The sequence below is a fragment of the Hydra vulgaris genome, chromosome 04 (genome assembly GCF_038396675.1).
Source record: "Hydra vulgaris chromosome 04, alternate assembly HydraT2T_AEP".
In the NCBI taxonomy this organism is placed as follows: Eukaryota; Metazoa; Cnidaria; class Hydrozoa; order Anthoathecata; family Hydridae; genus Hydra; species Hydra vulgaris.
The window spans coordinates 44,057,147-44,071,127 of record NC_088923.1 but is presented as its reverse complement, the minus strand read 5'-3'; the positions used below and the strand labels follow the sequence as shown (position 1 = coordinate 44,071,127).

Below are 13,981 nucleotides of genomic sequence, written 5' to 3'. Positions count from 1 at the left end.
ACGTTCAACTACACAACTTTTTTCTTCATTTTCAGTTGAGTGTAACTCAACATCTAGAGCTTTAACATGCTTATTATAAAATTCTAAGCCTTTATCTACCCATAATTTTTGACACTTTCTTTCGTGGAAGATTTTATTTAAACCATTAGCAACATCAACTCCAGTTTTACTTTTCAATGGAACAATCCATCCATACTTAGAAAAAACATCTATTACCATTAATAAGTATTTTATACCGTCATTGAATTTGGAAAAAGATTTCATGTCAACTAAATCAGCAACCCATGTTTCATCGATTCCATTTACAATCACTTTTCTTTTTCTGAAATGTTTTACAACTGGTTCATGAAGTTCGTTTGCAAGTTCGTCAGTCCATTTCAAATTCTTTGGATCCATAAGAATTACTTCGCATGGGTCTGAAAGACCTAGGTCTTCATCCTTTTCTTTTTTACTGATCGTTTGTAGTTTTTTTGAGTAGTTTCAACACCCAATTCATATGGGTCTGAAAGACCTAAACCAAATTTTGCTTTAGATGCTATAATAGGTTTTATAATACCTCGTTCAATTCTTTCACGTATTGTTGGATTTTTTATAGAATCCATTTCTTCGATCATAATTTTATCAGTAAATTTCTTTTTGCTGTGTCATCGAAGTATTTATAAGCAAGATCGTGATGGTAAGCTGCATTATCAACTCTATCTATAGGTTTTCTCCATTCTTTATATGCGTCAGTAGAAGTTAATCGTTCATCTAAATTAGTACCAGGACCTGCAAAGTTCATTCCAGGTAAATGCATTTCACCTGAAAACTTCGACGGTGGTAGTTTTATTTTACGTGTTGCTGAATTAATAGAACTCACTAAATCTCCTCCTGTTTTTGACGATACAAATTGAGTTTTTAATTTTCCACAAATAGCGCAATTTCCACGTTGCATATTTCTATTGTTTTTACTCACAACATTTTGCAAGTTTAGTGTATTTGTTTTTTTTCTACATTTAACGATGTACATTTTATATATATATAAAAAAATTTTATATAAAAAATCTCGATATAAAAAAATGGATATTATAGATTTGTCATGGAATGCGAATAACAATAAGAGAAATAATAATAAGTTGTTTCCTAAGAGTATAAGAGGAATTATTGTTGGAAAGTCGGGATGTGGAAAAATTACTTTATTATTGAATTTACTTTTGAGACCTGGTTGGTTAGAAAATAATAATTTACAAGTTTTTGGAAAATCTCTTTTTCAACCAGAATACAAAATATTAAAGCAATCTTTTGAACAAAAATTACCAAAAGAAGTTATTCTTAATCTATTTAGGTTTAAAGACGAAATAAAAAAATCAAAAAAAAATCTAGATTTTGTAATTGAAGACATTTCAAAAAACTTAAATGAGAAAACAGATATGGAGTGTAAGTTTTTTGAAACGGCAGAAGATGTGCCAGATCCTCAAGATCTTGATATTCATAAGAATAATTTGATGATATTTGATGATTTACAATTAAAAAAGCAAAATAAGTGTGAAAAATATTATATAAGAGGAAGACATAGTAATGTAGATTGTTTCTATCTTGCACAAAATTATTTTATGTTACCTAGGCAAACTATACGAGAAAATACAAATTTTATTTGCTTATTTCCTCAAGATTCAAAGAATTTAAATCACATTTATAATGATCATGTTTCAAGTGATATGGAAAAAGATGAGTTTAAAAATTTTTGTAAAAAAGGATGGTCAGAGCCTCATGAATTTGTTATTATAGATCTATCTTCTAAAAAAGATTATGGAAAATATAGAAGTGGATTAAATTGTTTTTATATACCAAATTGTTGAAAAAAATATAATCTTATATAAAAATGACATGTTTATTAGTGAGCGGAAATAGCAGTATATTAAGAACTATTTATAATCCTATTATTCAATTTAGAGAAGACAGAGAATATGAAATGGCTCTAGTTCGTATAGATACATCTTACAGTTTTTCTAATATTAATTCTTCAAACAATAATTATAGATATAGCGCAAATAATGGATCAACTTGAAAAGATATAAACATTCCAGTTGGATCTTATGAAATTCCTGATATAAATAGTTATATCCAATCGATTATGATAGCAAACGGTGATGCAACTTCAGCAGTTTCAAATATTACAATTGTAGCAAATAGGAATACATTAAGAGCATCTTTAACTATTGCAACTGGTTATAAAGATGATTTTACAACTTCAAATTCAATTAGAACTGTTTTTGGTTTTGGCAGTGGAATATATTCAGCAGGCTCCAATATAGGAACTAAGATAGTAAATATAATAAGTGTTAATAGTATACTAGTAACAAGTGATATAATAGAATCATCGTATGTAAATGGAGCAACTAGTAATGTTATATATTCATTTTACCCAGATGTAGGTCCTGGATATAAAATTATTGAAAAGCCGAATTACGTAACTTATGCACCATTAATACTAAAAAAAATATCAAGAATGGAAAATAGATTGGTTGATCAAGATGGAAATCTTTTGGATTTACGAGGAGAAGAAGTAACGATTAGATTTCATATAAGAGAAAAAGATAAGTCGTAAAATAATTTTTTAAAAAATGACGAAAATTTTTTTACTTACATATAAAAATGAGTAAATATACTAATATTACAGTAAATATTTCAGAGGGACAATTGAAAAAAATTAAAAAAGCACTTAATGAAGAAGATGGTTATGGAGCTAGTATTAAATTAACCCATTCAGATCTTAATGGTCATCATGTATTAGTTGTAACAAAAAGGCAATTGAGTAAAATTACGAAAGCATATGAGAAAGGTACTGGTGTGATAATTAATTTAAGTAAAGCGCAACTCATTCACAATTCTAAAGTAGAGGGTGGATTTCTAGGAGCACTATTACCTTTCCTTGGTACAGCTGGAAGATTTTTATTATCAAGCGTTGCTCCAGCTCTTACAACAGGTTTATTAACATTAGTAGGTTCAGCAGCTGGATCAGCTCTGGTTGATAAAATTGCTGGAAGGGGTGTTGTGTACATGAAAAAGAATAGAAAAAGAATTAAAATGACTGCTGCAGGAAATGGCTTATATTTGAGACCATGGAGTAAAGGTGGCTCTATAGGTGATGGATTGTACTTACGTAGTGGAAATGGATATACATCAACCGGATCAGGTTTATTATTAGGACCAAATTCAGCATTTGCTAATATTCCATTTTTGATTATACTTTTATGATTTTTAAAATTTTTTTAATCTTTATAAAAAAGAAATGCCATTACATATTTTAGGAAGTATACCTCGTGAACTTCCAAAACAACTTATTTATTCTAAAGTACACGCAAAGATATTCAAAGATTTAGAGCATCCTTCAGTATTAATAAATAATAATAAATATGAAATATTTTCACAACGCAACATTAAAATAAAATCTCTATCACATCAATATATTCTTTTAAAATTTGGAGTAGTAGTTAATGAAGGTGTTGCATTAGTTTTATTAAAAGAAGAACTGAAATTAAAAATGTTAATCTTACAAAACTCTGTAATATCAGAGACTGTTGATGATATTATGATAAATGTTGTTAATAATTCTGATTCTGATATATTGATTAAAAAAGGGGATAGTTTATGTTTTGTGAATTTAATGTAAATATTTTTTAAAAAATAATTTTTTTTAAAAATTATTTTTTACTTATTAAAATGGAGTTTAATTGCAAAAAGCTATGTAATAATATTTATTCAGATATACAAAATGATAAAAAGATTAATCAATTATATCCAAATCTTCCAAGTGCACCTGATGAAGAAAATAAGATTATTAGTGTACATCTATATCGCCTAAACACAATTAGTGAGATTCAAAAAGAAATAGAGAGTGAGAGAGAAAAGAGAAATATGTTACGTAAAAAGTTGAACCATAGAGCTGTAAAAATAATTTCAGCTATTGATAATTCGTTACTAGCAAGCACTATGGCACTTGGAACTATTGGAATTGGCTTTTTAGCAACAATAGTTGCAGCACCAGTAGCTATCACATGTGAAGGTGCAGCATTAGGAGCAGGTGTTTTATCATTAATAGGAGGACAAGTTAATAAAAAATTAAACTTAAAAGCAGAAAAGCATGAAAAGATTAAAGTACTTGCTGACTCAAAACTAAATACAATAAGTGACTATATCAAAAGCTTTAGTAGATGGAAATATAGATGACAATGAATTTAAACTAATACTTAGTGAACTTGAAAAATTTAAAGGTATGCTTGAGCAAATTAGAACAAATTCAAAAGAATTAATGAATGAACAAACTAAAGAATCATTAATTAAACAAGGAAGAGATGAAGCAATTAATATACTCAAAAGCAAATTTAGTAAAAATGTAAACGTCAAAACGTAAAAAGTAATCACCAAAACATAAAGCGTTGTGTTTTTTTATCTTCATTTATAAAAAAAGCAAAATGTAATTTTTAAAAATTGAAGATCCTGAAAATAGGGACAAAATTGTTAAAGTTTACTTAGATACTATAAAAAGGATAAAGCAGAATGATAAAAATGAAAGGATGGGTGAAACTAATTTACAGTCAGGCTTAGAAAAATTGTACAAGCCATTAATTGATAGTCAAGATGATATAAAAGAAAACATATATAAATTGCAAGATCAATCTGATAAATTAGCACTCACTTTTTCAAATTCTTATCCTGAAACAAAAAGAGAGATGATGATAACTGAAACTAAAGAACTTTTACCATCTCATGAAGAATATAAAGGTATGAGACTAGGAAAAATTGCAACAGATTATCTAAGAATGTATGCTAATAGTAAAAAATACAGTTACTACATTTGGGATACGTGATGAAGATGGTATATTTTATATTGGAAAAAAACCAATACATATTAATGATAATAATATAATTATTGATGATGAAAAATATTATGGTATTCCTGGCCTTTGGGAGGTGATAGTAAAATCCTAATAAAAGAGTATATAATATAGATGATCTTCAAAAATATTGAGATATATTAATACAAACAAAATAAAAATTCTAAATAAAAACCCTTTCAAACCAAAGTCGTCTCGTAGTGGAAAATACAGAGAAATAATAGCACCCATTTGGAAAGACATAAAAGAAAATAGGAAGCGTGAATCAAGAGGAAATGGAATTGGAGGAAGAATACAAAATGTAATTCTTCCTAGCGACTATAATGCATTAGTTGATAGGCTTTATTTGTGTATAGCTGCATGGAAAGCAGGTAACACTGGAGCAAGAAATTAAGGTGTTGCAATTTGTGATGAATTATTACGGCAAAATGAAATAGATAAGGAACAGTATAAAGCACTTCAAAATCTTTTATAATTATATCTCAGCGCATATAAAAAAAAATATATAGTACATAAAAAATGGTAATTGTTAATAATAAGAGATATAAAAAAACACATGTTGTTGGAGGAAGTGGTTTATTCGAAACCATAAAAGATTTTTTTAAACTAGTGAAAGCGTCAAATGTAACAAGAGTATCATCAGCTATGTTGAAGAAGATGGCTGCTACTGATTTAGGAAAAACTGCAATAACTGCTGCTAAATCAGCAGGAAAAGAACTTTCAAAATCAGCGATAGAAGCTGCTAGAAATGCTACAGTTGAAAAAGGAAAACAATTAATTGATAAAGCGTCTTCAAAAATAGCTTCACAACATGTTAATAATAGAATTAATGAATTAATTTCAAGTTTTGAAGCATCTACTTCGCATGGGTCTGAAAGATCTAATTCTTATGGATCTGAAAGATCTAAGGATCTAAAAAATAATGCAGAAAAGGTAACAACAAATATTAATAAATTGATGATGGGGTCTGCAATAAGATCAATAAAAAAAGGCCCACGCAAATTATCAAATAAAAATGCTATAAGAATAGAAGATCTAGTTAAAATGGGACGCGGACTTGCGTAAATTTAGCTTTCGTAAAATTTTTATATCGTTTTTAAGAATTGTCAACCAAAAAAAAATTTTTTATATTGTATATAAAAAAATAAAATGACAACTTCCGAAGTATTAAATTTTACAGAACCGTCAAAGATAGATAATGGAATTGAAAGATATGAAGAACATGAATATAAACCCATTAATGGCACAAATCTAAATAGTCCTGGAGAAATAAGAATCAATATTGAGCAACAAGATTTGTTCACACTTCCATCTAAAGCGTATCTCTTTGAAGGGTAACTTGTTAAAGCTGATGAAATAGCTTATGCTAATGCAGATGCAGTGGCTCTTACAAATAATGGCATTATGCATTTATTTAGTCGAATAACATACCAATTATCAAACCAAGAGATAGAAGCTGTTTATTATCCAGGTCAAGCAACTACAATGTTAGGAATGCTTAATTATGCAAATGACTTTCAATTAGCTCAAGGATTAAGTCAATTATGGAATAAAGATGTTACATCAACAGCAGTACTTAATGATGACACAGGGTTTGCAACAAGGCAAGCATACATAATTCAGAAACCAACTACAAAAGGAACATTTTCATTTTGCGTACCTTTAAGACACAATTTTGGATTCTGTGATGATTACGACAAAGTTATATTTGGTTTTAAACATACAATAACTCTTGTAAGACAAAGTGATGATGATGGAATTTTTAGACTTGCTGCTGCAGCTACAGGAAAAGTTAATCTTAATAAAATATCATTGTTTATGCCAAATTTGATGCCATCAGATAAAGAAAAGCATTAACTTGTTAAGGAAATTGAAAATAAAGTGACCATTCCAGTAAGTTTTCGAATGCGTCAGTGTGATACTACAACTGTTCAACAATCTACTTCATTTAATTGGCAATTGGCAGTAAAGACATCTTCTGAAAATGTAAGATACATTATTGTCGGATTTTCAACAAATAGATCTAACGATGACCAAACTGTCAATGCTTCAATATTTGATCATTGTGACTTGAAAAATATGAACATTATGCTTAAGAATAATTATAGGTATCCTGCTGTTGATTATAATTTTTCATTTCCAAATCAGCAAATTTAAGAATTTATAGAGAAGCATTTGTATTTAAAGAAAAATTTTATGGAATGAAGAACTGATCGCAAACAGCAATATAAGCACTTCTGACTATAGAGATTTATACCCACTATTTGTTTTTGATATTAGCAAACAATCAGAAAGATTAAAATCATCAACAATACAAGTACAAATTAGTATTAAATAACATTTAATACTGCTGTACCAGCGAGTACTCAGGCATATGCTCTTGTATTATCTGATAGAATAATAGAACTTCAGTCAGATGGTAATAAATAGAATGTTATTTAAATTTTTGAAAATTAAATTTTTTTGAAGATTATTTAAAATTTTATTCTTTATATAATAAAAATGTATTATACAAAGAAAAGTTTAAAAAGTTTATTAAAAGAAAATAACATTTCACAAACATCTGACAATATCGCTACATTGCTAATGACTGCAATGGAAAATGGGCTATTAGATAAAGAATCTATTATGGCTGAAGTGAAAGAAGTAACTGAGAAAAGATCATTTGGAAGACCTAGAATACATCCAGTAAAAGATGTTGATGAGAAAAGATCAGTTGGAAGACCTAGAATACATCCAGTAAAAGAAGAGAAAAAAGAAATAGATCCAAAATATGAAAGACTAAGAACAATTCTTTCACCTCACCTATAACATTTACACTGAAAGTCTTCTTGAAACTATTACAAATCAAGGTATTGTTGGCACATCGATATATGGTAACTTCACTGGTGTGGTGGCATATGCGGATGATATCATACTTTTAAGCTCTACCCTCTCTGGTCTCAAAAAGCTGATAAAAACATGCAATATTTACAGTAATTTAAATTGTATTAAAATAAATGCCGAAAAAACTGAATTCTTGATTTCAGGTAAAGCACAAATACAAACCAATACGATAACGATATCTAGTAATGAAATAAATCTTCAGAATAAACTTAGACATCTGGGATTCACATGGGATACTAAACATTCAACTTTTGCTTCACTCAATAATACAAATGTTGATGAAAAAATTTCAAACTTTAGAGCTGTTGTTCAAACTCTTATTCAATCTGGAATCCGGTTTGCCCACCCAAGTTCTATTTCTTATATATATAAATTATTGGCAGTCCCTACCTTAACTTATGGTATGGAGATATGTGAAAATAATTCTGATTTGATGAAAAAGCTAGATGTAATTGGAAGGAGTGCACTAAATCGCTTTTAAATGTTTCAAAACACAGTAAGAACTATACGAATTCGCTACTTAAAATCCAGGAAATTTCAAAAAGTATTCAACAAAATAAATTAAACTTGTTTCTTCGTCTTCTTAATAATAAAACAACTTCAGACATTATCTTTTCACAACTGAAACACCCCTTATTTAAACATTCGTTTGTTGGCGATATTCAGGACCTATGCTGTTTTCGGATGCTAAATTTTCAAAACTTAATTCAAAATAAAAAGAAGATAAAAATAGCACTTTCTAAAAGTGAAATTCCCTCCGAAGTTGAACAAACTTTGAAACATGCAATAGAGTGCTGGAATGCGAAAGAGCAAAGAGGAATTTTTAAACAAATTCTGGAAGAAAAAATTCTGAAGTGAAAATCACGAGAAATAACTTTCTTATTTTTCTTTTTTACCTTGTAAATTACATTGGGTGTTAAATAAATGAAATAATAATAATAATAATAATTAAGAAAAAACCAGTCACTATTAAATTAACAAACATAGAAACAGGAGAAGAAACAGTAGATAAATCCTTATATAGTGCAATGCGTGAAACTGGTCATGGATATAGATATCTTGAAATGCGTGATGGTAAGATTGATAATGGTTATAAGATTGAAATATTAAATTCTGAAAAATTGAAAAAAGTTGAAAAAAAATTAAAAAAAATTAAAAAAAAATCTTTTTATATAAAAATGGGATCTGATAATTTATTTGAAAATAAAATTGCGATTGAATTGTTAAAAAATAATATTGAAAAAATAAATTGGAGTTGGTTATCTTTAAATCCAAATATCTTCACATATGATTATGAAAAAATAAAAGAAGCAAATAAATATCTGCTTGAATTGAAAGATTTTTTCATTACTCCTTATTATCTAGAGTTATTAATTATAATATATGGAAGAGAAGAAGCTCTTAAATTATTCCTTAGAGAACCAAAAAATGAGATTGAGATAAAAGCGAGAAAAATGTGGAATTTTTATTGAAACTCAATTAAAAATTTATTAAGTAATGCTATTTATTAATTCTTACGGAGGATGGGGATGCATTTAAATTTCATTTGAAGTATTGACAAGAAAAAATATTTTGAAAAATTATTTAAAGAAAATAAAAATTAAAAAAAATATCTTTCTATATAAAAATGGAAAATAATAAAACGATAAAAGAATTAAAACAAATCGCTAAAGAGCGAAAAATTAAATATTATTATAATATGCGAAAAAGTGATCTCATAAGAGCGTTGATGCACACACAGATGCAATCAGTTAAACAGATGGATACAAAGTATCTACTTGATGAGCCTGTTCCAGATATATCATCAACAATTTTAGCTCCGTCACCTTTTCAATCTATTACACAAATTAGAAAATAAATAAATAAAAAGATTAGTTCTATTGCAGATTGGATTTTATCATATGTTCCTGATAAAATTAAAAAAAACAGCTAATGAAAAGATTGATGAATTAAAATCTACAGTTTCAAATTTGTATCAAAAATATGGAATTAGAAATCCGATAGAAATTAAATTATCACAATCAGCTGTTAAGAATGTAACAAACCAGTTTTCAGTTAAAGGAAGAAAAGGATTTAATGCTATATCTTTCATGAATGCTGCTAAAAAAAGTGCAATTAAAATACTAACCGAAAATAGAAAATCAAAGGTTTATATAGTTCTCTATTGTGAAATGGAGCGTACTGATATTAAAACAGGAGAAACTATAATCACATCTGCTCCATTTAGAACGAATAATTAAGTTGTATTAGAAACAACAGATTTAGGCGAGTTTTATGAAACATCAAAGCAGAAAATTTTAGAACCCTTATCATCTTTTCAACAGTTAGGATCAGGTTGGAGATTTGTTTCTGTTGAAAAGATGGATATCAATTTTATTGAGTATAATCCTATAAAAGCTAAATCATATATTCCACTTGATAAAAATTTAGCAACTAAAAAAGCAATAATTAGCATAAAGAATAAAGATAATCAATGTTTTAAGTGGTGCATCACAAGAGCATTAAATCCAACAGATAATAATCCTCAAAGAGTAGATAAAGATCTTAAAGATCAAGCAGAAAATATAAACTGGGATAAAATAGATTTTCCAGTATCCTTAAATCAAATCACACAATTTGAGAAGAACAATACAGATATTAGTGTCAATGTATATGGTTATGAAAATTCAGAAGTTTATATTTTGCACGTATCAAAGAATAATGATCACAAACATTTAATAGATTTACTATTAATCTCAAATGGAGAAACGAATCATTACTGTTTGATAAAAAATTTAAGCAGATTACTTTCATCACAAACATCTAGACAAAATAGTAAAGTGTATTATTGTAGAAATTGTTTATTAGGGTTTAATTCTGAAGAATCATTATCTAATCATAAATCGTATTGTGAAACACATGATTCAGTACGTATCGAACTTCCACCACCAAATTCAACAATGCAATTTACTAGTCACAATAAATCAATGAGAGTTCCGTTTGTAGTATATGCAGACTTTGAAAGTTTTATCAAACAAATTGATACTTGTGAACCCAATCCGAATGAATCTTATACTAAACAATATCAAAAACATATTCCAAGTTCATTCTGTTATTATATTAAATGTTTTGACAAAAGTTTTTATCAAAGCAGTCCAGTCACATTTACTGCAAGTAGTGAAACAGATGATGTTGCACGAATTTTTGTTGATAGTTTACAAGAAGATATTAAGAAAATTTGTGATAGTATTAAATTTCCAAAAAAGATGATATTTACTAATGAAAACAAGCATGATTTTAATAAAGCAATATCATGTCACATTTGTGGAGAAAAACTTGTAAAAGATAAAGTACGTGACCATTGTCATAGTACAGGAAAATATAGAGGTGCTGCTTATCAAAATTGTAATTTAAATTATAAAATTCCAAAATTCTTTCCGGTACTATTTCACAATTTATCTGGTTATGATTCTCACTTATTTATAAAGAAATTGATTCTATTAATAGATTTAATGAGACACAATTACCACCAAAAGAATTATTATTTTCAAAATTAAACGATAAAGATATAAGTGATGATGATTACTCACATGCAAACAAAATGTATGGAAGGAGTTTAATTGCAAAACATTTAGAGATTATCATGACTTGTACAATGTTTCAGATGTGCTTTTACTAGCTAACGTCTTTGAAAATTTTAGAGATGTTTGTATGAATTGTTATAAATTAGATCCTGCTTGGTATTATACATCACCAGGATTAGCTTGGGATGCAGCATTGAAGAAAACAAAAGTAAAATTAGAACTGTTGAGCGATTACGATATGATCCTAATGATAAAGAAAGGAATAAGAAGGTGGAATTAGCATGATATCAAATAGGTTAGGAGCTTCTAATAATAAGTAAATGGGTGACGCATATGACAAAAGCAAAGAATCAACATTCATCCAATATTTAGATGCTAATAATTTATATGGATGGGCAATAAGTAAACCACTTCCAACACATGGTTTTAAATGGATGGACGAAAATGAAATAGAAAACTAGAAATCAATTCCATGTATACTAGAGGTAGATTTAGATTACCCTGAACATCTACATGATGAACATAACGATTATCCTCTAGCACCTGAAAGAGTAAATATTGATAAAGTTGAAAAATTAGTCCCCAACTTGAATAATAAGAAAAAGTATATAGTGCATTATGAAAATCTAAAACTATATGAGAGATTAGAATAAAGATTACTAAAGTTCACAGAGGAATAAAGTTTGAAGAAAGAGCATTGCTCAATGAATACATCGAACTAAATACAAACCTTAGAACTCAAGCAACGAATGATTTTGAAAAAGACTTTTTTAAACTCATGAACGATTCAGTATTTGGAAAAACAATGGAGAATGTTAAAAACAGAGTTGATATTAGATTAGTAACAGACAAAAATGAAGCTATTAAACTAGCATCAAAACCAAACTTTGAAAGTAGAACAATATTTGATGAAAACTTTATAGCAATACATATGAAAAGAACAAAATTAAAATATGCTAAACCAATTTACTTAGGAATGTGTATATTAGATTTGAGCAAAACTCTAATGTATGAATTTCATTATGATTACATAAAGGAAAAAAAAACTGATAGAGGAAAACTATTATTCACAGATACAGATTCTTTAGCATACGAAATTAAAACAGAAGACTTTTATTGGGATATTTCTAAAGATATTGAAGACAAATTTGATACAAGTGAGTTTAACCCAAATCACCCAGCAATTAATAATGTAGGATTTAAAGTCGATCTTAATAAGAAAGTAATAGGAATGTTTAAAGATGAGACTGGAGGAGAAAAAAAAAATTTATAAATAAAAATGGAAAATAACATTTATAAACTTGTCAATGTTGAAGGAATAATTCTACCCAATGAACCACTAACAAATTTTCAATTGATCAAAGGCGCAAAAATATTAAAAATAAAACATTTTAGAGGTGTATTTGTAAGAGATCAATTACCGAAAAAAAAGAAGAAAAAAGAATGTGAAATATTAAATACAGGAGATTCAAGTACGCAAGGATTTCACTGGATTTGCTGGTACAAAGACAGAGATAAAAAACTAAGTTTTGACTCTTATGGGCTACCACCTCCTGTTAAAATTGTTGATTATTTAAAAATGCCCGTTTATTATAACAGTGAAAGAGTTCAAATTGGAAATACCTCATTTTGTGGACATTTGTGTTTATATGTTTTGAAAAAACTAGATGAGGGACATGATTTTCAGAATATTATTAATAATCTATGGAAATTTTTTTATATTGTATATAAAAAACAAAATGCCTGTCAATATATTCGGTACTACTACTTCAGATGTATATTCAGATAGTTTAATAATATCTGAAGCTAATAATTTGTTCATTCGTAGAAATGGACTAAATTATGCAACTAGTAATATTGATATTAATTCTAATAAATTAATAAATTTAACAGAACCTACTAACTTAAAAGATGCTGCTACAAAGAGTTATGTTGATAATAATTCACTTAGTCTTAATGAATTAGGAATAGTACCAAATTCAAGTTTAACGTGCTTTGGAAAAAATGCTATACTATTCCACCATCTACATTTCCTGATGCAGCAATAGTTTTTACACAACCTTCTGGTCCTGGTATTCTCAGAAAACTATGGTTAGCATTATACGGATCAGATCCTAATACCAATGTTCCAGGTAATGTATTTCTTAGAATATTTGCAGATCATGCACTTTGCATAGGAGATTTTTCTACTTCTACACAGAGTATTGGAGATAATAATATTCCTTTAGCTTGTGATATGTTAATTGCACCACTTGGTGGACCATTTTATGCAAACTCTTTTCAAGGTTGTAATGTATATACAGCTAGTGCATTAGGAGGATACATTACACTTGATATGGGATTTACTACTAGTCTAGTAATTGAATTATACAATAAAACTAGTCAACCACTTACATATTGGATACAACCTCATATTACATTGACTACATCAATACCTCAATCATTGTCATCTATTAAATTATACTCAACAGAATTTAGATTTGATCCCACAACTTATGATAAAGAGTATATCTTATTAGACACTACAGACAATGCTAAACAAGATGTTTATCTTAAGTATATTAGAATGCATATTATTGGACTATCTGGAAATTGGTGGGAATCTAGAGTACGCATGTATGAGTCATACAACTCCCCAGCAAGTACTAACTATGT

The 13,981-nt window shown here is 28.1% G+C and overlaps 1 protein-coding gene across 1 annotated transcript; it reads left to right on the top strand.

Annotated features, from left to right (window-relative positions):
- Positions 1 to 6,026: 6,026 nt before the first annotated feature.
- LOC136079428 (uncharacterized) lies at positions 6,027 to 6,734 on the top strand. The gene is made up of 2 exons (XM_065795166.1): positions 6,027 to 6,211; positions 6,296 to 6,734. The coding sequence occupies exons 1-2, from the start codon at positions 6,027 to 6,029 to the stop codon at positions 6,732 to 6,734; spliced, it is 624 nt and encodes a 207-aa protein (XP_065651238.1).
- The last annotated feature ends 7,247 nt before the right edge of the window (positions 6,735 to 13,981 follow it).

What these genes read in the sequence shown, in the direction of transcription:
- LOC136079428 (XM_065795166.1), top strand. Translation starts at nt 6,027, where the DNA reads ATGACAACTTCCGAAGTATTAAATTTTACAGAACCGTCAAAGATAGAT. An exon ending in AAAGCGTATCTCTTTGAAGG is followed by an intron (nt 6,212 to 6,295) that starts GTAACTTGTTAA and finishes GCATTTATTTAG; the next exon opens with TCGAATAACATACCAATTAT.